Source organism: Zingiber officinale, chromosome 8A (genome assembly GCF_018446385.1).
Source record: "Zingiber officinale cultivar Zhangliang chromosome 8A, Zo_v1.1, whole genome shotgun sequence".
NCBI lineage: Eukaryota > Viridiplantae > Streptophyta > Magnoliopsida > Zingiberales > Zingiberaceae > Zingiber > Zingiber officinale.
In genome coordinates, this window is record NC_056000.1 from 20,084,462 (window position 1) to 20,109,298 (window position 24,837).

Here is a 24,837-nt window from a genome sequence, read left to right on the forward strand (position 1 = left end):
CGAAGGCGTTATCGTTGTCGAGATCGTTATCGAAAGCGAAGGGAAACGAAGGCGGAAAGCCATCCACGCTCCCAGGTGTAGGCGAAGCGGAGAAGGCGAAGAAATCGATCTCGGTCCCGTCCTCAACGCCATCCCCGTCGCATCCATGGTGGAAAAACCCTAGCCAGGGAAACCGGATCCCCTTTTCGGACGCTTCCTCCCTTCGTTCGACTTGCTTTCCCCGTTCTCGGAATCCCGCAGCCGGATCTCCTCCCATGGGGTTCTTTCTCGGCCTATTCCTCGGGGTCGTCGTTGGCGTTGGCCTCGTCATGGCCTTCGTCCACTCGGAGAACGGGCGATCCAAGCGCCGAGGAGAACTGGTGATTCTTCTTTTGCCTTGGCTCGTTTTTGCCTGCTACTATGTTTTGCTACTATGTTTTGCGGTGGAGTTTTTCGTGTATTTCTTTTTCTGTTGTTTCCTTTGACGATGGTAGTTTCCCTTATTGCCTTGATATAGTAGTGCATGTCCTGATTTGGTATTACTGTAGATCTGACATTGGGAACCGACATTTATTTGCGGGTCGATCAAGATCATAGTGTGTGCGTGTTTGGAAATAAGGTCGGCAGAGTGGTTCAGAAAAGTGTCGTGTAGACATTTGGTTAAATTCATCAAACATCCAGATTGGAGCATAATAGAATGTTTTAGATAGTTTTTTGGGCTAAGTTTTGTCGTTGTAGATATGGGGTATGAGTTAGTTGGTACAACACGTGAGTTTTGTATATCAACAATTCTTTTATGATTCAAGAAACGGGAAAGGGAGCCTGCAATGGTAAAGTTGTTGCATGTTACCTTGAGATCATGAGTTCGAGTCTCGGAAATAGTCTCTTGCAAAACAGGATAAGGGTAAGGCCACATACAATAGATCTTTCCCTAGGATCTGCATTGGTGGGAGCTTCGTGCACCGGACTGTCCTTTTATATCCGAGGAATTATGTTCCTTTTTATTTTTCAATCAATTATGTTAACTTGAAGTGGTTTGTATGATTATATTGCATCAGAATTTTCCCCTGAATGATGTATAACTGAGAAAATAATGGTTGCTTGGGCTCTTTAGGATTGAAATGATAGTGAAGTCTTTTTATATAGGCTGCAGCTGTTGCTTCTTTTGCAAGAATGACAGTAGAAGATTCGAGGAAACTACTGCCTGCTGAATTTTACCCTTCGTGGGTTGTTTTCTCACAGAGGCAAAAGTTTGGTTTCTTTTCCTTCCTGCTAAGACCCTTTATGTTCTTGTTATTGTCTATGTATTGATATTTTTATTATTTTTACAGCTGAACTGGCTGAACTTGGAACTTACCAAGATCTGGCCTTTTGTTGATCAGGTACTCTTTAGTTTTTTCTAACAATATTCATCTGTTGCCTTTTCTGCAGCATCATCTGCTTTGGATTGTACATATATCACATTTGTATCAGAACTACATGTAGTTTCAACTTTTAATGCATTATGGAGTCGGTTGACTTTGCAATACAATTGCTTCAGGCAGCCTCTGAGCTGATAAGAAGTTCCGTTGAGCCAGTGCTTGAACAATATAAACCAATTGTCTTAAGTTCTCTGAAGTTTTCAAAGCTTACGCTGGGAACTGTTGCTCCACAATTCACTGGTGAGCTTTCTAGGAAATGCCACTTATGTAATAACCATATAGATTTTTAAAAGTATCTTCTAATCAAACCTATTCATTAACAAGCCTTTTGAATCACAAGTATTTTCCATAAGATATTCACAGTAACACTAGTTATGAATGTTTCTTCATCTATTCCAATGTGCGTCTCATTTTTTTGGTGAGTAGACTTAAAGTAATTTTATCAGTGAATGAATTACCAAAATTGGTGTGTGGACTCCAAACAACTTCCAGAATTGTCCTTTTTTTTATTAATTTAACTTTACCAAATTATTTGTGGAAATACTAAAATTTATTATCTTTGTATGCTTAATGGACTACTTGTATCCATGTTTGGTTGACCTAATTACTCAGCAAGGTTTTTTTTACCTTATTGAATATTGGACATATAAAATGTTAATAATTGCCCTAGGTGTCTCAATCATTGAGGGGGATATGTCTGGAATCACAATGGAGCTAGAGATGCAGTGGGATGGCAATCCAAGCATTGTTCTTGATGTTCGGACAAGAGTTGGTGTGTCACTTCCCATACAGGTACCTATGGGAGTAGTTGTAGCAACAATTTGATTAAGATGTATCTACTGCACTGAGTAAAACTGGCATTCACACATCCTATGCATCCTATACAGTCTATTTCTTGCAGGATTTTCTTGCTGGTGGTTAAAATTGTTTCATGTTTCTTTTAGATGACCGCATTACTCAATTGAGTCCGCATGAGTATTTCTCACTTTGGTCCCTTAGTTCTTTCTAGATTTCGGCATTTTCCTCTGAATTAATGAATTATAACTGCAATATAGATGGTATATTTTCCTACTTGTTTGCATATTGCTGTGTAGAGGTGATTAGTTCCTTTTTATATAACTCATCCATATAATTGTTTGGTGTGTGATTCTATCTTATTGAATAAAATCCACTCCCTTTCAACTTTATCCTCAAAGCATTCCAAATTCCTAATATTTTTGCCTTTCTTTCTATTCCTCTGAATTCCCACTTTTTCCTTGCTCATTCCATTATGTAGAATCATTGAATCTTATTTCGTCAAGACATGTTTCATCCTTTCTTATGTCTCAGGAACAAATGAGGTGAAAGAGAGAAAACTTTGATATGAATCTGTGTAGAAGCATTATCTAATTCTCTTCAGTTATGATGTTTGCAACAAAATTTTCCCTCCTAAAGACATTTAGTACAAGCGACTGATAAAGAGTGGCATTGTTTCATTGGGATGCATCTTAGAGTTAAGTTCATATGACATTCATATGCAAGTTCAGTATAATCTGATATTGATGCTTGGCCTCTTATTTATGCTATAAAGATTTTACTAGCAGGTCGTCTAGCCCTGTTATTGTAGGTGTCTGACCTCTGCATGTTATTCAAGTGTTTTTTGGCCATTTAACTACAGTACATACCACAGCACCTTCAGCCTGCTGGTGCTGTGCTACAGAGCACCAATGAGCCATGCCCATGGTTAGTTGAAACATCATGAAAATATATGGAGTTTTCATGTTGTTTAACCATCATATCACTCTTTTAATTAATATCTATCTTCTATTTAACAAGTCTCTGTTGAAGCATGTAAAATATGAAGCTTGATCCTTTTCTCATTTGTTATAGATCCTTGAACTCTGTATTTTGTGAACTAGGTGAAAAACATTGGCTTCACAGGTGTGTTCCGTGTGATTTTTAAACCACTGGTGGATGAATTTCCTTGCTTTGGAGCTATTTGTTATTCTTTGAGAGAGAAGGTATATAAACTTATTGCAACATGGATTACCTTGTTTTCATGATTACTTTTTTTGTGCATGTTCCTTATATATTTTGTTTTTTTCTGTAGAAAAAACTTGACTTTACTCTTAAAGTAGTCGGTGGTGATATATCATCACTTCCTGGTATATCGGATGCGATTGAGGTTCCAGACTGTCCAACCAATTACTTTATCTTTCATAGATAGATAAATTATAAGAGGCGCCAGGAAAAAGGAAGGGAAAATAGTTTCATATTTTTTCTGACTGAAAATATTTTTATTTCAGGGAATGATACGTGATGCTGTTGAAGATTCGATAACATGGCCAGTACGGAATATTATTCCTATTTTACCTGGAGATTACAGGTATATTGTGTCTTATCTCTGAAATGGAAGGGGGGCACCATCTGCTTTGTTCATTCATGACAATGCCTTCATGTTGTCTCTTAGTGACCTGGAACTGAAACCTACTGGTATTCTGGAGGTAAAGCTTGTTCAAGCAAAAGGTTTGACAAATAAGGACTTAATAGGGAAATCCGATCCCTATGCTGTGTTATATATACGACCACTACGTGACAGAACAAAGACTAGCAAAGTCATTGTAAGTGAATAGACGGACTTTTCTTTTACATATTTCTTTTTTGCACTTGACATTACACTCCTTGCAGAACAACGATTTAGATCCAATATGGAATGAACACTTCGAGTTCACAGTTGAGGATGCTTCGACTCAGAATTTGACAGTAAAGATATATGACGATGAAGGTTTACAGGCATCTGAATTTATAGGTTGTGCTCAAGTAAGGTTACAGGATCTTCATCCTGGAAAAGTGAAAGATGTCTGGTTGAAACTTGTCAAAGATTTAGAAGTCCAGAGAGACAAGAAGGACCGTGGTCAGGTTAGTGCGCAATTTAGTTGCTAGTCCTCAGCAATATTAGCATCCACAACCTTTTTGCCATTATGCAATCAGTGACAGGAAATAAAGCATGATCAAGAAAATTTTGACAATATTGACAAACTGTTTACATATTTGTTAATTCCCCTTCACAGAATGTCTGAAAAGAGTAGCAAATATTATTGAGCCTTAACAGGTGCAATATTAGCAGATCAATGCTCCAAGTTGAACAAGAGTAAATATATGGATAAGTACCATATGTAGTGGAAATAAGTCATGCTTTCTCACTCTTTTCCTTTCCTCGTTTATTGGTCTAGTATAGGTGGAAGTCATTGGAATAAACAAGTTGTGCTATAAAATACTTTGGCAAGGTTAGTTTATAATTTGCGATAAACTACTATCGTTTCATTAGTCTTTCTTGCTAATTCTTTTATTAACCCTTTTGGTATGTGATCAGCCAAAGGAAATAAAGCATGATAAAGGAAATTTTGATTATCAGACTCTGGTAGTCTACATAATTATTAGATCCCTTCCTAGAATGCCCAAAAGAAATAATAGTTTTTTTGGTTACTTATTTAAGGAGAAGGTAGGAGTACAAGCATTAGGTGAAATATACGATCACTCTAATACGACATGAGATAAGATAGTATCAAAGATTAAAATAGTTGCCAAGAGTGTACTCAGTGAATCAAAGGGCATGCACCACCAAGTAAGGAATTTTGATGGTGGAATGAAAAAGTACAGGAGAAAGTGAAGGAAAAACGAATAGCTTATAAGGAAAATACTTGTAAAAATGAGGAAAACTTAAAAAAATATAAGTAACTAAGGAAGAAGCTAAGAAGGCAGTGAATGAAGTAAAAAATGAAACTTTTGAACGATTATATCAAAACTTCGATGCAAAAGAAGGGGAAAGAGACACTTATAGAATAGCTAAGAGAGGAAAACAGGAGATATTACCCAAATAAGATGTATTAAGGAGAGATAAAAAAGCGATGGAAAATATATTTTCATCAACTTTTTAATAAAAATTTAGGTGACCAACTTAACTTAGGCAATTTAAGTATGTCAAATGAGTATAAAAATTTAATTTTTTATTGTAGAATTCGAACTTCAGAAGTAGAACAAGCTTTAAAAAGAATGTAAAATGGAAAAGTTGTGGAACCAAATAATATCCCAATAGAGGTATAGAAGTATTTAGGAAAACAAGGTATTGAATGACTTATAAAATTATTTAATATGATATTGAAAACGAAAAAAAAAACCTAATCAATAGAGGGTAAGTATTCTAGTTCCCTTATATAAGAATAAAGGAGACGTACAAAATTGTGCAAACTATAGGGGTATTAAACTAATGAGTCATACCATGAAACTTTGGGAAAGAATAATAGAAAAAAGATTAAGGAAGGAGACCATGGTGATCGAAAATCAATTTGTTTTTATGTCTGGAAGGTCGACAATATAAGTTATACATCTTCATACAACTAATTGAAAAGTATCGAAGCAAAAATAAAATCTACACATGATATTCATTGACCTAGGAAAAGCTTATGATAGAGTCCCATGGAGAATTCTAGAGAAGAGAGGTGTTAGCGTAACATATATTGAACTACTTAAGAATATGTATGAGGAGGTAACGACCAGAGTGAATATCTCAAGCGGATTAACTGAAGCATTTCCAATAAGGACGGGTTACATCAATGATCAATCCCTATCTTTTTACACTAATTATAGATAAACTCACTAGACACAGATGATATTATTTTGATAAATAAGACATGTGAAAGAGTACATGTTAAACTAGAATTTTAGTGGGAAATACTTGAAAGAAAAGGTTTTAGACTTAGTAGAGTAAAGATAGAATATATGGAATTTAAGTTTAGCAATATTAGACGTAATGTGACAATTAGGATCATTTTTGTAAAACGATGGAGGAATTGAGAGAGATCTTATATAGAATAAAAGCAAGATGGCTGAAATGGAGGTTAGCGTCGAATATTTTATGTGATTGTAAAGTACTTATAAAACTTAAAGGGAAGTTCTATAAAGCGGCAGTTAGATCTGCTATGTTATATGACTCTGAATATTGAACTATGACTTAGGCACATGAGCAGAAGATAAAAGTTGTATAGATGAGGATGTTAAGGTGGATGTTCGGACATACGAGGATGGACAGAATAAGGAATGAGAGCATTAAAGAAAAAGCCGGAGTTGTATTTATTGAGGAAAAACTTCAAGAGACACGTTTAAGATGGTACGAACATGTACTTAGACGACCAATAAATACCTCAGTTAGACGATGTGAAACTATGACAAATATGCACATTAAATGAGGGAGAGGAAAGTAAAAAAAAGACTTGATTAGGAACAATAAAACAAGTTAAAATTTATTTAAATATAGATGATGATATAATATGGGATAGAGCACAATGACATACAAGGATTCATATAGCCGACCACATCTAGTGAGATAAAGCTTAGTTGTTGTTGTTATTGTTGTATTCCAAAGCCTTAATATGTGCTGAAATATGTTCCAAGTAACCAGGTATAATTAAATGGACAACTACATTGTTTTAGTTTCACATGCTTTTCTTGTAGCTTTGTGATGTCATGGAATGCACTGAATTGTGCCTTTTTGAGCTGGAAGGGTATAAGTGTTCTTGAAGTCTTTGTACATGTTATATATGTTCATAGTGATCTTAAAAATCTGGGTGCATGTGCATGAGTATATATATATACCGAAGTTAACATGTTGGCTAATGCTGTGCTTTTCTTATACTTGCATGTTTTATATTCTTTGCTTTGTTGCGTCAGGTTCACCTAGAGCTTCTATATTGTCCTTTCGGCACAGAGAGTCAATTTTCTAATCCTTTTGCCAATCAAAAATACTCTATGACTTCTTTGGAGAAGGTTCTCAAGAGTAGCACAAATGGAGCTGATGCTGAAAGCATAGAGCGCACAGCTAATCAAAAGAAAAAGGAGGTGATAGTAAGAGGAGTGCTTTCTGTAACAATCATCTCTGGGGAGGACTTGCCTGCAATGGATGTAATGGGAAAGGCAGACCCCTTTGTTGTGATCCGTATGAAAAAATCAGAAACTAAGAACAAAACTAGGGTGACTTTCTAACATGCTCAATAAACATAAAGATCAGTATTTTTTTTTTCAGATGCTTAACTAGATGACATTGTTGCTTTGCAGGTTGTGAATGATAGCTTGAATCCAACCTGGAATCAAACTTTTGACATTGTTGTTGAAGATGGCCTGCATGATATGCTTATATTGGAAGTTTGGGACCATGACACATTTGGAAAGGTGCCTGTCCCATTCTTAAATTTTCATTTATATCATCTCATACTCTAGTAATCTCAATTGCACAGTAAACCAAGGGATGGCTTGAGTTTCTCATCTTACTGTTGTTTCTCATCTCACTCTGGTTGGCACAAGGGAATAAAATTAAATTGTGTTATTAATTTTCTTTTATCTGATTTATGATACTAGGACTACATGGGGCGGTGCATCATGACGTTGACAAGGGTCATACTTGAAGGGGAAGTCAGAGATAGCTTTCCTTTAGAAGGGGCTAAATCTGGAAAGCTAAACGTGTACCTAAAGTGGGCAGCACAACCCATATTCCGTGATAATAACTGAGTTTGTATGCCTTTTTCAGGACGGCGCTCGTCCGTTTCACCACAATGCCTTGAATTTGGCAATTGTGGTTGTATAAATGGAGATGCTAGTCTGATCTGTCACTTCTTCATTAACTGGTGTAAATTAGGACACAAGCACAAATTCAGTGTAGTAAATTATTCGTTGAAGATTCATTGTGCGTGATAGCATCGCAGAGCTTGTGCCATTTATTAAGTGGCAGTTTGTAATAAGGTGACTTGGTTCGATGTGTAATCCTTCATTTCCTGGTTGTAAATTGCAGTTGAGGTGACTATGATCGGCGACGAGTTGTCAATTTTCTTTGAATTTTTTATTGTCGAGCATCTCCTAGTGACGTATCATTTAGAATTTATTTTTGGTCATATATATACACACACTCTCACATTGATGTAGTCAATACCATTGCTGGTAAAACTTTGAAGTCTCTTTTCAGCTATTTGATTTGCAATTGATGTCTATAATTGGTCTGATCAAATTGGGCTAGACCTGGAATTCAGTTGGCACAGGTAGATCTCAACTAACATCATCTTGACTGCGAGGAGACTACTATCAGTCTACTTGGTTTAGAAGTTTGATTATTTACATCATACTTGTTGGTTAAGAATGATTGTTTTAACTATGGTTTCGATTTCTCTCCTATTGTATTCTACAAGGATCGGTCTAGGTTTTCTGTTTTTTGTTTGTTTTCGCTATTAAGTTTCATGACATTCATTTTATGCGTATCAGAAACACAAGCAGATTAAATTTCAGTGATCCGCTGGTCAAAGTTTATTATCCGTCTGCTGAAAAAATTCACCATCAATCTTAACAAGTTTGATGAATGAAACACACTATGGTCTTTGGAAGATACGTTGGGATCAACTTCAGGTGCGCTCGGGAAAAAATTCATCTCGATCGATTATAAATTGTTTTCATAATTTATTTTTTTTGGGAAAAAATTCATCTCATTCCTTAGTCATTTGGCGGATCGATTATAAATTGATCAATGATTTACCTTCGTTGACATAATTCACAGACAAACTATGAAAGACATTTGAGAAATGAATGAAACACGATAAACATGTTTAGACGAACCCTTTTGTTCTTTCCTACCACTCCCTTTTACACTAAGCAATAGTGTAAGCCATAGTATCAAACTCAGTCAGAAACACAAACACACTAATCAATAAACTAGAAAGAGTGGAGATTGAATGAATCCCCCACAACCATGTCATTGAAGAAGCAACTTCCTCCGGTTGTCATCAAACAAACGGGTTCAGTGAGTTTTGCTTCCGAGAGAAGAGATTGGGATGGAACGCCTCATCACTATCTCCGAATGCTACCCATTTCTCTCCACAACTGCCATCATCATGCTTGTCTCTAGCACCACTTCTGATGGCCTCCATCTCGCCGACATGATCCTTGAACTCCTTCCTCACGACATCGAGCACAATGTCTCCATATCTGTCGCACCATGACCTACAATATCCCACTTCATATTCGCATAAGCTGCCAACGATCTAAACTAAAGGGTTCAAGTTCTTCAAATCTCACCTCGGAAAGAATTTGTTCAAATCAGCCTTGTCGACTGGAAGCTTGGTTGAGATTGCTTCAATTTGTTCTTCCCTGTCGCACGGAGAAATGTCAGTCGGTGATTATGAACTGAAGTGAAAGCAGTGATAAAAAAGAACTTTTACGAGAAATCGAGGTTTTGATTCTTCGTGCTCAGTTCCGATTGGATTCGACAAAGTTCCTTCTTGATGTTGTCACCTAAGACCTTCAGACAAGAACACTGACGGAAGTGAAATATACATCTACAAGCGATCACAATTTAAGAATGTTCTTTCTCGGACCTTGTCAATGATGAAATCAGAAGCAGAGCCATCGAAGTGAATTTTGTTTTTGATCCTCTTAGTATCTGGGCCTTGGCCGATCGGAGAGGCTACGAGGGTGCAAGCTATGGAGGAAGCATCATCTGATCTCTCGACAGTAGGTAGAAAAGAAGTCGTCGAGTCACCTTCGCGGCCGCCGCCACCTCTCTTCCATTTCTTGAGCCCTTCAAGACCCCATTGTTTCTTTGTAGACCTCACCGGCTTCTCTTCTGTCACGGCGATCAGTGGGTCTCTGTTCTCGTCCTGGTCGTGGTTCTCTCTCCGGAACATGTCGTGGAACATCTTCCTCTTGCCTTTGTCGGCCTTGACGGGGACCACCGGCGAGCTCTCCGGCATTAAAATTGAGCTCTTGTCGTTCACATCAACGGAGCCCAGAGGTCCCTTCGTCGTTTTGGGGAAGGAGAGATCCTTGTTCTCCCCTTTCCCTGTCCATGGCGAAGCGGCGTTGCTGATGAAGGATTTGATGGTAGTTCGGTGCTTGGACTTCTCCGCAGACGGCGGCATTGGCTCCTTGTCCCTGAGCTCTATGACCGACCATTCTTCTTCGGAGCTCATCGTCGGACACCGGACGATCACGTCCCGGAAATCGAGCTCGACGCCTTGCACGGCGAGCCTCTGCAGCAGAGGCCTCTTCGAGGAGTGGTACTCCTCCGCCGAGATGCATTTAGCATATAACAATTCCTGAAACAGAAGAGGAAAAAAAGAATTTTTTTTTTCTTCCATACAATCACTGAGACATTTTTCTATCCATGATCGTTTCGAATTGAGTGAACCTGCAAGAAGAGAAGCTTGTCGCGGACGACACCGGCGGGCTCAAGGTCCTTGGGGGCGGCGATGAGGGTGTCAAGCATGTGGGCGCGGAAGGCTACGACGTCAATCTCCGGAACGATGCCTTCGTTATGGAGGGCGATGAGGTGGAGGATACGGTGGAAGGAGTCCTGCTGCCACTTGAGGCTGTCGGAGTGGCGCTTGGCGAGCTTCTGATCCGGCAGCGGCTGCCGGCCGCCCCGGAGGTTGAAGGGAAGGATGGACTTGCAGAGGGAGGTGATGGTGTCATGGAAGGAGGAGTAGTAGGTGGGCGTGTAACTGTACACCATCTTCTTCTTCCTCGTCGTCGTCTTCTTCTTTGGCGATCGGAATTCCTTTCAATTGGATCGACGATCTCAAATTGGCGATCAAATCGAAGTCTTTTGCCGGAGAAGGAAGAATGGAGGACAAGTTTCAAAAAACGTGCTGTTGTTACGTAGAAAAGGAGGAGTTTTGAAACGCTTCCGAGCAACGGTAGAAAAGGTAGCCGTTGGGATCCTTCCAGCACAGCAGCGTCGGGGTCGGAGGTTCTTTTTGTTTTGCAAAATCCCCTAATTCGTTTTGGAAATGGTAGAATAGCCCCTAGTTGGTCGGGGGCTCCACGCGCGAAATTTTATATTACTTATCATTTCAAATATAAAATAGAGATTAATAGGTAAAGATGAACCTAACATCCTCAATTAGTGAATGGGGTCTAAAAGATTAGATGGATCCTAGTAATGATTAATAAAGCGAGTAAGTCAAATAAATTAGATTAATTATGCAAATCAAATAGGCCCCACTCCACTAGGATGAGTCAGCCATATTAGTAGGTTAGATATATAGCATTTGATCTAAATATAATGAGATATAATTTATTATTTATAAATAAATTTAGAAAGCAAAAGGTAAATCTACCATTTACCAATCAAAATATACATGAGATAAGAATCGAAATAAGTCACTTTAGGATCCTCAGAGCTATCGACAATAATCCCACCCCCACTAAATATATAAACTTCTTGAATGGTCCAAGCCAAGAGGATGTTGTTATCTAACACAAGACTGAATCTTTCCCTATGTCTATGATACAAAGCCCTTGCGATCGACAATCGAGTTTGCTTCTCTCGACTAAGTGCTCTTCGACAGCAACATTCGACAAAATTTTCATGGTCCTAACCTTCATTCACTGCCTCACTGCCTACACGAATCAGCAAAGTTATCACCTACATTGTTTTTTTTTTTTTTTTTCCTTCAAGTTTTTTTAAAATTAATTTTCAGTAGAAGAGGAAGAACGAGACATGGTAGCTAGTGATTAGTTATACTTGTTCCCAACCTTTTACGCTTGCTTTTCAGAGTAGACGAGGAGGAGGAGGAGTTGCTGTGCCAATTCCTTTTCCTTTGGTTGATGAACCAGTTATTGATCTGCTTTAGCTGTAACCCTGTTTCTTGCACCAATCGCGCCTTGTCGTCCTCCTACATGAACCAAAAGGAATGTATTGTAAGGAATTGGGAGTGTATGGATCAAATTGTTGAGAGGCACACCGTTGGATAAGGCCACTTGGAGTGTGACTGCCACCAAGCTTTCAGAGTGGAAGTGCTATCGCCGGGGAGTTTTCCGGCCCTTCTCTTTCGAAGAATCTCATCTCTAATGTCTACGATTTTGTCTTTGTATCCCTATCAGCCATACAAATGACAATTAAAGAAGACAGTGATGAGCAGAGAGCCAAAAAGATTAGCAAATTGAAAGAGTTCTTCTCTATTCATGTATACTTGTTTTAGCTCATGCTTCAGCTCTTGCCTAACACGTTCCATCAAGGATCGTTCGGTCTCGGTCGGAACAAGAGGGCCAAAGCCCATGCTGTCTGGTCCATCCAAACTTCCATCGAACAAGTTGGTGTCGCTGTCCTGATCTTGGTCATCCTCATCATCAGACATGGTAGCTCCTGTGCCTTCACCAGGAGAAACACCTATTGCATTTGGTACAATTAGAGACTTGCACTTCAGCTTTATTAAACACGTAGATCAATTAAGGAAGTCTAGCTCGGTTACTGAATGAGTTATTAGTAACAGAAGGTGAAGGAAACCTGTTAGGGTCTGAAGTGATTGCTCAAGCTCCCAGCAGGCCATCACTGCCTCCATGGCGTGAACACGGACATGCTGCTGCAGCTGTTCTTTGAAGGAGCTAAGAAGAAATACATAGTGTGTCTGGAAAGAACAAAGTGTTTTTAATTCAAGCATTAGGAAAAGAAAGTATTGTCGAGCAGAAAAAATTATGGCCAAGGATTGGTCGATTTCAAGATGCAGACAGAGTGCAGAGAGGACATAATAAGGCTCAATAATGTCACTGAAAAATCCAAAGAAGAAGAAGAGGACAAACTCGTTTGGAAGACTCAGCCAACAGAGCGCTGCCGAATTCGCTTGCCTAACCAAACCTTCTTCTTCCATTTCCATTTCCATTTCCATTTTCATTTTTAAAATTAATCAGAAAACAAAGCTACAAGATTTTTTGTTTTTTTTTGTTTTATAGAATCATTTAATTTCTTGTTAGAAGTGTTGAAAGGAGGAATTTTTGAATGCTAAATAGAGTAAAATTGGAACAAAGGAGAGAGGGATTGGGAAAAAGGAGTGTTTTTTTTTGTGTGTGTGTACCATAAATTGATCGAGCTCTCTGTCGTCAACGCTCATCATCTGGCCGCCGCCGCCGAGGGCGGAGTACTTGGAGACGACCTGCTGCGACTGCGAGAGCTGTGCGTCGATCCTCGGAAGCTGGTCCACCGGCGTGGCGATCCTCAGGCAAGCCACGTGCGCCGACAGCAGCTGCTCGTACAAGGGGTGCGCCAATATCTCCGCCTTGTACCTCGCGTTTTGCCACGCTCCCTCGGCCGCCTCCCCGCCGCTTCCCCCTTCCGCCTCGCCTCGCTCCGCGCGGACCCTGCTGCCTCCTCCCCCGGCACCGACCTCCGACGAGATGGCCGCCGCTACTGCCGACTCGGTCGACATCGGGACCTCCTCCTCGCTCACGCTCCTCTGAAGGACCGGCGGAGGCCGGGGGAACCAGTGCCCTCCGCCGCCTCCTCTTCCTCCTCCCGGCGACGCTGACGAGGCCTGAAGGTGCGAAAATCTTCCATCCCCATACTGCCCCAGCCCGTGTTGCTGGAGAATCGCGCCGTTAAGCCAGGTGGGTCCGCTCCCGCCCGCCATGGCCGGCTTCGCCATGAGGCGGTGGAGATCCTTACCGTCGTCGGAGACGGCGTCCGCCTCCTCGCCGGCCCCGGAAGCCCGAGTGGCCGACAGCTGATCCATGGCTTTCCGGAGCGCCGCCCGGTTATCTGCCGCCGCCGCCGCCGCCGCTATCTGCTGCTCCGCGTACGGCGGCACCGCCAGCTCGTGCGAGAGGTGGTTACGGAACTCCATCGATATCCCCACCACCGCGCTCTGCCTCGCGGCCAGTCCTCTCCTCTCCCAAAGCAAAGTAAAAGCGAGGGAGGAGAAGGAAAACGAAGAAGACGGCGACGTTGAAACTCTAACCCACGCCTCGAAGCCTCGCGCTTAATAATCAATCTACTGGCTTACTTTTATCCTTAACCCACCTTAATTAATTCCTAATCCGCCTTATTAATCCAACTACCTTTAGAAATGCCCCCTGTATTTTCACTATTATCGTTTCCATTTTTTTATAAATAAATCTACATAAACCTTAGTTTAAAAAGGTAAATATAATAATAATAAAACTATAGAGACTATTTTATAAAAGTAAATGAAACTTTTTCAAAAACTTTTTCATCATCACATATATTAATTATTAAATTGCCAAATTAGTATAATAGGAAATATGAACATCAATGATAATAGAAAAAGAAAAATAAAAGAAAGAAAAGTCATACAATAATCGTGGAAAAATTTTGTATCCACAAATTGGTTATCTACAGGAATCTCCGATCGATAGCAACAAGTGACAGTTGGAAGATTTAATTAAAGTAGTTAGGCGTCGACTTAATCGAACAAAAAAAAAGTGTAATTTTGTGATAAATCAAAAGCTTTTTTAAAAATGCAGCCGATTAAGTGAGCAGTAGCTTTCGTGCAATAAATTATTTCCAACCAAAATTGTAAATTAGAGGGAGTTTGTTGTAAATTGAACAAAATTGATTTAAGTTTTTAAATCGATTTTTCTTTTTTCTTTTTATCTTTTTCTTTTAATTGACGGCAAGAAAGCACAAGGACAAAATTACACACTTAAATATCTTATGAATAAAGACAAATTAGAGATATTTATAAGAGTAACCATATGGAAGTTTCACGGATCGCTGTAATGTTTCTTTGGACGCTAAAAATTTTGAATCGTTTAATAAATTTAGTGTATATAATATAATTTTACTATAATATCAATTTTAAATATTATTTTAGTTCTAATTTGAAATCGATAAATAGGGAAATAATATATGAAAAATAGTAATCTTCTAATGAATATATGATGGCAAAAGACGATTATGCTCACCCACAGTATCTTCATCAATCCATCCACATTTACTTTAGCTATGTCAAAATTCAAACCCCAGACTTCATGATAGGAACATCTTATATACTAATTACTAGACTGTATCAGGGGAAGATATATCTTCAAATGAATATATAATCTATTAACCAAAAGTGAGAGTAAAAAACTTATTATTGTCCTTTTTCAAAAAATAATATCACTTTCTTTATATGAGAATTGAAAATTAAATTTTGACAAAATCTCATCTCTAAATCCTAAATCATAAATTTTAAACCATAAAAAAATGTTAAGTTAACATCAACAGGTGCCCATGGGTTACCTATAGATGAGTGAGTAGGGTAATATGACGATAACAATAACAACCAAGTTTTATCCTACTGAGTGGAGTCAATTATATGAATCTTTTTACGCCATTAAGTTCTATCTCCTACTATATTATTATCTATATTTAAATAAATTTAATCTTATTTTATTGTTGATAATCATATCTTTTTTGATCTTCCTCTTCTTCGTTTGATGTGCATATTTGTCATAGTTTTACATTGTCTAACTAAAACATTTATTGGTCATCTAAGTATATGTTTGTACCATCTTAAATGTATCTCTCAAAATTTTTCCTCAATAGATACAACTCTGACTTTCTCTTTAAAGCTCTCATTTCTTATTTTATCCATCCGCATATATCCACACATATACCTTAATATACTCATCTCTACAACTCTCATCTTCACCTTATGTATTCGAGTGATAGCCTAACATTCAGTGTCATATAGTATAGCAAGTCTAACCACCATTTTATAGAATTTTTTTTTTAAGTTTTAGAGATACTTTATGATCACATAAAACACTCGATGCTCTCATTCATTTCAACTATCTTGCTTGTATTCTATGTAAGACATCTCTCTCAATCCCTACATCATTTTATAAAAATGATCCAAAATACTTAATGTAAGTATCTCATGATGGTTTTGATGTGATCAACCAAGTCAAGTTATATTCTGTTGTTATTTTAATGCCTTGTGTCTAAGTGTGCAAGAACTTAGGAGCACATGGAGTCGAGCGAAAGACGTAGCTAGTGAGAAGGATGACATGGGAGAGAGCCACGACTCGGTGCATCCGAGGGACGAGGCACTACGGAAGAGTGCGCTGGCAGACGAGAAGGAGGAGCACGGCGTTTTCGAAGGACGAGAAGCCAAAGCGGAAGAATGCTCGAAGGCTGGAAAATAGGTTCAGGTGGGCCCTATTCTGGATGGCCTAAATCACCCAAACAAGCGGAGCCAGAGCGGAAGATCTGGATCCAAGCAAGCGGAATCGGAGCGGGATGCTAGACCAAAAGTCAACAAAATGTTGACTTTTGTGTATGGTTGCCCGGACCTGAATTTTTAGCAAAACACAGCGTGGGCCATTCCATTATGATGGGGGTGTTTTCATGATGAAAACAAGGATATATTGGTTAAGGGAGACTAAGCTGAAGTTTAGTTTCAATATTGAATTTTTTAAACTTCTAAACTTCTAATTTTTGGTTTCCTAAAGGTTTAGGGATTCCAAGTCATTGTTGGTGTAATGACAGAAGTTTGAAACATATTTTTAGGAGGAGCTACTCTTTAAAAATTTGAAAATATTTTTCTGAAACCATTGAAGGTGGTAAATCCTTCGTTTGGAAAAATGCTTAAGGTTGAGCATTGGGAAACAATGGAAGATTGAATATCTTCATTGTAGAAAAGGAGTATGCTTAAGGATGAGCATTAGATACAATGAAGGGTATGAGACCTTCATTGTGAGCGTGAAGTTGGTTAATACTCAAGGGTGGATATTGGATACAATGAAGGGTATGAGACCTTCATCGTGGTCTTGTGACTAACATGGTAGGTTGTGAACAACGTTGGGTAACTCTTCAATGGGAGAGTTTTTGTGCGCCAATAGGGGGAGAATGCAGGGTTTAAATTAGGCCTTCATCGCTCTTTAGGAAAGAGAGAGAATGAAGGAAACCCTCATTCATGCATTGGCATGAAGGGAAGTTGAGGTTATGGGATTAACCTAACTTAAAGGTATTATCAAACATTAAAAAGGGGAGATTGTTGGTGCAATATCCCTAGGTCAAGGTTGACCTGGTTGACTAAGCTTGAGTTGGCTCAAGCTTGAGTCTCGATGTTTGGGTTTTGATGTTTGACAATACATGGAGATTGCAGATGCAATCATCCGATTGGAGAGATTGTTGATACAATTCCTCTCTGGTCAAGGACTGACCAATTAGATGTGAAGAAGAGTCAAGTAGGTCAAAGGGTTGACAAGATACTTGACTGGGAAAGTCCAAATTGGAGGTTAGGCAAGGGGAAGTCCTGGTGAGTGAAGCCAGACAGTTGGAAATCCTGGTGAGTGAAGTTAAGTGAAAGACCTAGTGAGTGAAGCTAGGCAATTGGAAAATCTTGGTGAGTGAAGCTATGTGAAAGACCTAGTGAGTGAAGCTAGGCAGGTGAAAGTCCCGGTGAGTGAAGCCAGATAGTGGGAAAATCCTAGTGAGTGAAGCTAAATGAAAGTCCTGATGAGTGAAGCCAGGCAGATGAAAAGTCTCGGTGAGTGAAGCCAGGCAGATGGAATGTCCTAGTGAGTGAAGCTAGGCAGATGGAAAGACCTGGTGAGTGAAGCAAGCAAGTGGGTCCAAGTGGGTCAAGGTTGACCAGACACTTGATGTTGGGAAGCCCAAGTAGGTCAAAGGATTGATCGGATACTTTGGCACGAGGAAATCCAGATGGGTCAAGGGTGACTGGACATCTGGTGGAAGTCCAAGTGGGTTATGGAGGACTGGACACTTGGCACGAGATGGTAAGTCCAAGTGGGTTAAGGATGACCGAACACTTGACACGAGGAGAAAAGTCTAAGTGGGTCAAAGGGTTGACCGAACACTTGGCATAAAGAGAAAAGTCCAAGTGGATCAAAGGGTTGACCGAACACTTGGCGAAGAAGTCCCAGTAGGTCAAGGTTAATCGGATGCTAGGCATGAGGAGTTCCAACATGTCACGGTTAATCAGATGTTGGATTTGGGGACCCTAGACTTGAGTTAAGCAAGTCAAAGGGAGGTCAATCGATCAACCAATCGATTGAACCATAGTCCAATCGACCAGCTGATCGATTGGAGGTGGCTACGGCTGAAGGCTGACCCAATAGATCAGTCGATCGATTGGGAGCCTGAATCATGAGTACAGAAGCTCCCCAATTGATCGGTCCATCGATTGGGCATCGCCAATCAATCGGTCGATCGATTAGGGGGCTGAAAATCGTGTGAATCGCGATAAACACTGAATCGATCGATCGATCTATTCAGGTTTCTCTAGCAGAGCACAGAAGCGCTCTGTATCGATCAACCGATCGATTCAAACCTCCCCAATCGATTGGGATGTGACTGTTGAGCAAGTTAAAGCCTTCTTCCTCGCAATGACTCGATAGTGTTGGTTACCGTTGGTGGCCGGCTATCGAAGGGTTGATTAGCACTGCACAAATTAAAAGAAATACCCTTCTTGAAATTTTAAAAGAACACTTGCATATAATTAAATAAAGAAAGAAATAGAAAGACGAGGCTCACAGGATTTGACTTGGTTACAACCAGGGAGGTTGTTAATCCAAGGAAGATGATTACACTAAATTCTCCTTCAGGCGGAGAAGCCTCTTTTACAGTAGTATAAGTACAGAAAGAAGGAAGTTAAACAAAACAGGAAAGCACACAAGTGTTGTTACAATTGCTTGTTGAATTGAAAAGCTTCTGGACCAAGGCTGTATTTAAAGCCTTGGTCGGGACGCCTGGAGGGTTCCAGGCGCTTGGAAGGGGGATAAAGTTTTATCCCCGTCACAATGGATCATGGTCAAACGCGATCCGATCAAAATTGGGTTCTGGGCGCCTGGACCACTAAAGTCAACATAGTTGACTTTTGGTCAGGGCCCTCTGCTCCGGTGCTGCTCGCCTCAGTCCGGGTCTTCCGCTCCAGCTCCACTTGCTTGGGTGATTTCATCCAACCGAAATAAGGCTCACCCGAACCCAATTTTGGCCTTCTCGAGCAACCTTCCGCTCCGGTTTCTCGTCCTTCAGAAATGTCGTGCGCTTCCTTCTCGTCCGCCTGCGTACTCTTCCGCAGCACCTAGTCCCTCAGACGCACCAAGCCCGTCGACTCTCTCCCGTGTCGTCCTTCTCGCTAGCTGCGTATTTTTCTTGACTCCTTATGCTCCTAAACTCCTGCACACTTAGACACAAGGTTAAAACACCACAGGACCTAACCTAACTTGGTTGATCACATTAAAACAACCTTGGGGTTCCAACAATCTCTCACTTTTTGATGTGAACAAACCAAGTTAAGCTAGGGTAAAGAGACATAAAGTTAAAATAATAAATTCTGCAATAAAGTACAACAAAATAAAAAATTGAATCTACCTCCCCTAGACTTAATCTTTTCCTTCTCCCAATTTGATCACATAAAAATAGGGTACCAAGAAAAATCTAAGGTACTTAAAAAAATTTGAAAATTATTTTGTTATCACCAAAAATTTGTAATAATTCTAAAAAAAAAATAAGTAAGAGAAATTTCAAGTAGAAAAAAAACTTTCAACAAAAAATTTCTAAATTAGACAACTTTGTAAAAAAAATTTAAGAAATTTTTCTAAGTAAAAAAAAATCAAGCAATAAAATATTTTTGACTAACTATTAAAAAATAATTTTGCTAAGTTTTTGCAAAAAATATTTTTAAGAAAAAAAAATCTAAGTTAGACATCTCCAAGTAGAAAATATTTGAAAAAAATTTCTAAAACATTAACTGATCCTAATTTAATGCTTTATCAATTAATCAATTAAACATTTTATTTCAATATTTTGACTTCCAGGTTGTGATGAGACACTAGACTTTCTTGGTTATTGGATCATCAACCACTTCTAGACAAAACCTCATAAAGAAATTAAACATTTAAAGAACTCTCTGAAAGCCCTAAGTCTAAATTAAGGTTTAAGTTAAACACGACTTCGAAACCTAATATAGGTTCCAGCCAACTTGGTTAATTAGGTATTTCTTAAGGACATATTTCTTTGAAGTATTTCTAAATGATCCCTTGTGATATCTAAAATACCAATTTAAATTATTGAATTTTCTATAACTTGTATTAGATGAACATGCAAGATTTTTAAAGTTATTTATTTCTTTTTGCAAATTATCATTTTTTAATTTTACTTTGTTAAACTCTTCTAACGGGCAGGATTTGGCTAGAATTAATTTTAAATTTTAACCTCTTTTTCTAATTTGCAACAATTTTTAGTTAATACTTTAACAAACTTAAATAATTTATCGAGAGGAAGAGATCGTACCTGACTTACCTTGTCGACCTCATTATCCGTGGCTCCCCCTGAACTGTTGCTTTCTTCCGACGTAGCTCTCCCTTCATCAATGCTCTCGATGCTCATTTCGGACGAGCTTGAATCGTAGTCCTCGTCTTGATGACTTGCCATTAATGCAAGTCCGGAGAAGGCCTCGATTTTCGATTCGGACGACATATCGTCCCACGTCGCTTTTAGTGTCTTGAACATTTTTGTTTGGACAGACTTCTTTCCTTTGTCCTTGTCCTTGTTCCTTAACTTGGGGCAGTTGTCTTTGATGTGTCCTTCTTCGTTGCAATGGTAGCATCTGATCGTCTTTTTCTTTCTACCATGTGAATGATTAGTTTTACTTGAATTAAACAACTTTTTAAAGCGCCTTATCATCATTACTATTTCCTCGTCGTCGAGAGAAGATTCTAACTCATGTTTGTCTCTTGCTGTCTTGAGGGTGATGTTGTGCTTCAGCTCCTTCGTACCTGCACATCTTGATTCATGTACTTCAAACGTAGAAAATAATTCTTTTAAGATAATATTTTCTAAGTCCTTAGAGATATAAAACACAACTACTAGTGAAGTCCATTTCGTATTCCTAGGGAATGCATTTAACGCGTACCTTAGCGAATCTCGGTTACTTACCTTTTCTCTGAGATTCGATAGTCTGGTGATGAGCTCCTTAATCCTCGAGTGGAGATGTGCAATTGTTTCATCTTCTTCAAGTCGTAGGTCGGTTAGCTGGTTGCGAAGTAAGTCTCGTCTCGCGAGCTTGGCTTCGGACGTCCCTTCGTGTAGCTCAAGGAACTTCTCCTGAACCTCCTTTACTGAATCATAGTTGCGATCCGGTTGACTTCTTGTGGCGGAAGAACGCTTAGCAGATGAAACTCTGCTTTGTCGTTTGCCACGTAGTCGACCTGCTCCTTTTTATCCATTGGTATTTTTCCTTACCTTCCGGTGCTATAAAATCAAATTCCATAATTAGAAGTAAATCGAAATCAGTTTTAAAAAAATACCTGCATTCGCTTTTTCCAACTAGCGAACTCTCTCTCGAACTTTGGCGGGTATATGCTTGGTCCGACCATCGTCTTTGCTTCGATCGACGGTTAGTCCTCCTGAAACGTCCTGGCTCTGATACCACTTGTTGGTTATCGTTGGTGGGCGGCTATCGAAGGGTTGATTAGCACTGCACAAATTAAAAGAAATACCCTTCTCAAACTTTTAAAAGAACACTTGCATATAATTAAATAAAGAAAGAAACAGAAAGACGAGGCTCACAAGATTTGACTTGGTTACAACCGGGGAGGTTGTTAATCCCAGGAAGATGATTGCACTAAATTCTCCTTCAGGCGGAGAAGCCTCTTTTACAGTAGTGTAAGCACGGAAAGAAGGAAGTTAAACAAAACAGGAAAGCGCATAAGTGTTGTTACAATTGCTTGTTGAATTGAAAAGCTTCTGGACCAAGGTTGTATTTAAAGCCTTGGTCGGGGTGCTTGGAGGGTTCCAGGCACCTGGAAGGGGGATAAAGTTTTATCCCCTTCATAACAGATCGTGGTTAAACGTGATCCGGTCAAAAATTGGGTTCCAGGTGCCTGGAATCGCTTGGGGTCCTCTACTCCGGTGCTGCTCACCTCAGTTCGGGTCTTCCGTTCCAGCCCCGCTAGCTTGGGTGATTTCAGCCAATCGAAATAAGGCTCACCCAAAGCCAATTTTAGCCTTCTCGAGCAACATTCCGCTCCGGCTTCTCGTCCCTCTGAAACGCCCCGCGCTTCCTTCTCGTCCGCTCGCGTACTCTTCCGCAGCACTTCGTCCCTCAGACGCACCGAGCTCGTCGGCTCTCTCTCGTGTCATCCTTCTCGTTAGCTGCGCCTTTTGCTTGACTCCTTGTGCTCCTAAGCTCCTGTACACTTAGACACAAGGTTAAAACACCACAGGACCTAACCTAACTTGGTTGATCACATCAAAACAACCTTGGGATTCCAATAGGTAGATCTCTCTACTATTTTTCTCTTACGATTCTCACAGGTTCACACCAGTTTTTTAAAGCTTCTTGGAGCAAAGTATTGCTGCACTTTCAAGGTCAAGAGGCGTTCCGCGTAAGAAGAAGAAGATAGAGTTTCGGTTGTATGTTGTAAATCTTGTAAGATTTTACTTGTATTTATTTCCCTTTTCTTCTTATTGTATTGTGAGCGTTGTACAAGGTTTCTCCGCCTTTGATAGTTATCGAGAAGGAGTGTTTTCATAGTGGATGAGTGAGCGAGGGTCGGATCCTTGGATTAGTCACCTCTTCTTGAGGTGGATACCAAGTAAATCCTAGCATTAGTGCTTGAGTGTTTTCCGTTGCATATCATCATCACGAAGCAAAATAACAAAGCACCACGAGCTATTCACCCCCCTCTAGCTATAAATCGACCATACCACATAGTAGATATAAAATATTAAAGTAAAGCAGTGTTAGCAGTAATCTTACATGCTTGAAGTTCACTCTTCCAAAACTTCTCATTACCCTTGGGGTACCTCCTCTTAGGGTTTTCCACTACCTACTTTCACTCACTAAGATTTTTCACTGCCTAGTTTAAGTTACTAGGGCTTTCACTACCTAGGTTCACTCACTAAGACTTTTACCATTTGACTTCACTCACTAGGACTTCCAACACCTAGCTTCACTCACTAGAGCCTAATTTCACTCACTTGGACTTTTACTGTCTAACTTCACTCACAAGAATTTTTTCTTACCTAACCTTCAGTTAGGACTAATCACTCAGTAGACTTTTCATCTAATTAATCTTTGGTTAGGACTTACCCTTGCCTAACCTTCAGTTAGGACTAGTTATTTAGTAGACTTTCTACCTGCCTAACCTTCGCTTAGAACTTACCCTTGCTAGTCATCTAGTCTTTGTTGGAGTGTATACTAAAAGCCTAGCTTTTGTATATACATTTATAAGAATCGCATTGGTCAAGTGTCTACATTTATATATACCAAATGTAGATGTTCAATTAATTTATATTGTAGATAACATGGTGTGTGGTGTCACACACAGAGGATCATGTTATCAGTACCTTATAAATTATAAACAGTAGCTCACGACCAAGATAGAAAGGAACAAACCATTGGAAGGTCGTAGTGTAATTAGGTATTAGTTTATCTTAACTATATAATTACACTAGTACACTTAGAGTGTATTGAGTAGGACCATTAGAGGTCGTTTCTTTTATACTGACTTTATAAAGGAACAAAGACCTCAATTATTATGGAAGTGTGTATTCTTAATCCTAATATAATAACAAGCACATATATTTGATATTTATTTCTTTAATTTATCAATGGGTGAGATTTAGTTCGATAAATCAATAAGCCCGATAAGTTGAGAAATGATATCACTTATAGTGTGTGTTGTTGATTATAGAAGGAAACTGTGTCCTAGTGATCTAAGTTGATAATGTCCCCAAGAGGAGCTCATAAGGATTGTCATGTTAAACCCTGCAGGTGGACTTAGTCCGACATGACAATAACGTTGAGTGGTACTACTCTTGGACTAAGATATTAATTAAATGAGTTGTCAGTAACTCACTTAATTAGTGGGCATCTGACATCTTAAACACAGGGAGACTAACACACTCATAATAAGAGGAGCCCAAAAATATAATTTGGGATTGGTGCGGTAGTTCAATAATAGTTCTTTAGTGGAATGAATTATTATTGATGAAATTAAGTTATGTGTTCAGGGCGAACACGGGATGCTTAATTTCATCGGGAGACCAAAATCAATTCCTCCTCTCGGTCCCTATCGTAGCCTCTTGTATATAGAGATTTATACCCACTACATATCCACCTTCTTACCCAACCAATAGGGGTCGGCCAAGCTAAGCTTGAAGCTCAAGCTTAGGGTCGGCCAAGCCTAAAGGTTGAGCCTTAAGGTGGTCGGCCAATAGCTTAGAGCCCAAGCTTAGGTGGCCTGCCACATCATATTAAAAAGAGATTTTTATTAAAATTATTTTTTATGTGGATATCATGTTTTTAAAAGAGAGTTTAAAATTTAAATCTTTCCTTTTATAGCTTTCTACAAAAGATTAAGAAAAGATTTAAAATCTTTCCTTATTTGTAGATTGAAAGGTAGATTTTAATTTTGAGAAAACTTTCCTTTTTTAAACCATGTTCATGATTTAAAAGAGAGTTTAAAAATTAAATATCTCTTTTATAAGTTTCTATAAAAGATTAAGAAAAGATTTGATGTCTTTTCTTATTTGTAGATTGAAAGGAGATTTTAATTTTTAGAGATAACTTTCCTTTTGAAAAATTATCCACATGTTTAAAAGAAAGGTTTTAATTTATAAAATTTCCTTTTTATAATCCACCATGAAGGGAAAAATTATTGGAGAAAT

The 24,837-nt window shown here is 39.1% G+C and overlaps 3 protein-coding genes across 7 annotated transcripts; 1 reads left to right on the forward strand and 2 right to left on the reverse strand.

Moving 5' to 3' along the window:
* LOC122007838 (synaptotagmin-5-like) lies at positions 1-8,232 on the forward strand. 3 transcript variants are annotated; one of them, XM_042563364.1, is made up of 13 exons: positions 1-359; positions 1,126-1,230; positions 1,311-1,361; positions 1,520-1,640; positions 2,071-2,192; positions 3,299-3,400; positions 3,490-3,564; positions 3,686-3,765; positions 3,850-4,000; positions 4,068-4,298; positions 7,203-7,406; positions 7,491-7,604; positions 7,791-8,232. In XM_042563364.1, the coding sequence occupies exons 1-13, from the start codon at positions 255-257 to the stop codon at positions 7,938-7,940; spliced, it is 1,611 nt and encodes a 536-aa protein (XP_042419298.1). In that variant the 5' UTR covers positions 1-254; the 3' UTR covers positions 7,941-8,232. The 3 variants fall into 3 exon arrangements, with proteins under 3 accessions (XP_042419298.1, XP_042419297.1, XP_042419299.1); XM_042563363.1 differs by having other exon boundaries at positions 2-359; positions 7,107-7,406; XM_042563365.1 differs by lacking the exon at positions 1-359 and having other exon boundaries at positions 1,126-1,229; positions 7,107-7,406.
* Positions 8,233-8,932: 700 nt separating this feature from the next.
* On the reverse strand, positions 8,933-11,364 carry LOC122007839. Its single transcript, XM_042563366.1, has 5 exons — positions 10,603-11,364; positions 9,791-10,510; positions 9,635-9,714; positions 9,492-9,563; positions 8,933-9,416 (listed from the first exon to the last, which is right to left on the reverse strand). The coding sequence occupies exons 1-5, from the start codon at positions 10,924-10,926 to the stop codon at positions 9,200-9,202; spliced, it is 1,413 nt and encodes a 470-aa protein (XP_042419300.1). The 5' UTR covers positions 10,927-11,364; the 3' UTR covers positions 8,933-9,199.
* A 144-nt stretch (positions 11,365-11,508) lies between these two features.
* LOC122007840 (homeobox protein knotted-1-like 13) lies at positions 11,509-14,214 on the reverse strand. Of its 3 annotated transcripts, none has more exons than XM_042563368.1 (6): positions 13,268-14,214; positions 12,703-12,823; positions 12,389-12,585; positions 12,161-12,292; positions 11,952-12,091; positions 11,509-11,812 (listed from the first exon to the last, which is right to left on the reverse strand). In XM_042563368.1, the coding sequence occupies exons 1-6, from the start codon at positions 14,030-14,032 to the stop codon at positions 11,791-11,793; spliced, it is 1,377 nt and encodes a 458-aa protein (XP_042419302.1). In that variant the 5' UTR covers positions 14,033-14,214; the 3' UTR covers positions 11,509-11,790. The 3 variants fall into 3 exon arrangements, with proteins under 3 accessions (XP_042419302.1, XP_042419303.1, XP_042419301.1); XM_042563369.1 differs by having other exon boundaries at positions 11,509-11,816; positions 13,268-14,213; XM_042563367.1 differs by having other exon boundaries at positions 11,509-12,091.
* Positions 14,215-24,837: the final 10,623 nt, after the last annotated feature.

What these genes read in the sequence shown, in the direction of transcription:
- LOC122007840 (XM_042563367.1), bottom strand. Translation starts at nt 14,032, where the DNA reads ATGGAGTTCCGTAACCACCTCTCGCACGAGCTGGCGGTGCCGCCGTAC. An exon ending in ATCACTTCAGACCCTAACAG is followed by an intron (nt 12,586 to 12,702) that starts GTTTCCTTCACC and finishes CAAATGCAATAG; the next exon opens with GTGTTTCTCCTGGTGAAGGC. An exon ending in TGAAGCATGAGCTAAAACAA is followed by an intron (nt 12,293 to 12,388) that starts GTATACATGAAT and finishes TATGGCTGATAG; the next exon opens with GGATACAAAGACAAAATCGT.
- LOC122007838 (XM_042563363.1), top strand. Translation starts at nt 255, where the DNA reads ATGGGGTTCTTTCTCGGCCTATTCCTCGGGGTCGTCGTTGGCGTTGGC. An exon ending in TCTGGCCTTTTGTTGATCAG is followed by an intron (nt 1,362 to 1,519) that starts GTACTCTTTAGT and finishes CAATTGCTTCAG; the next exon opens with GCAGCCTCTGAGCTGATAAG. An exon ending in GTGTGTCACTTCCCATACAG is followed by an intron (nt 2,193 to 3,298) that starts GTACCTATGGGA and finishes TTTGTGAACTAG; the next exon opens with GTGAAAAACATTGGCTTCAC.
- LOC122007839 (XM_042563366.1), bottom strand. Translation starts at nt 10,926, where the DNA reads ATGGTGTACAGTTACACGCCCACCTACTACTCCTCCTTCCATGACACC. An exon ending in CTGATTTCATCATTGACAAG is followed by an intron (nt 9,715 to 9,790) that starts GTCCGAGAAAGA and finishes TCTTGTCTGAAG; the next exon opens with GTCTTAGGTGACAACATCAA. An exon ending in AATCAAAACCTCGATTTCTC is followed by an intron (nt 9,564 to 9,634) that starts GTAAAAGTTCTT and finishes TCCGTGCGACAG; the next exon opens with GGAAGAACAAATTGAAGCAA.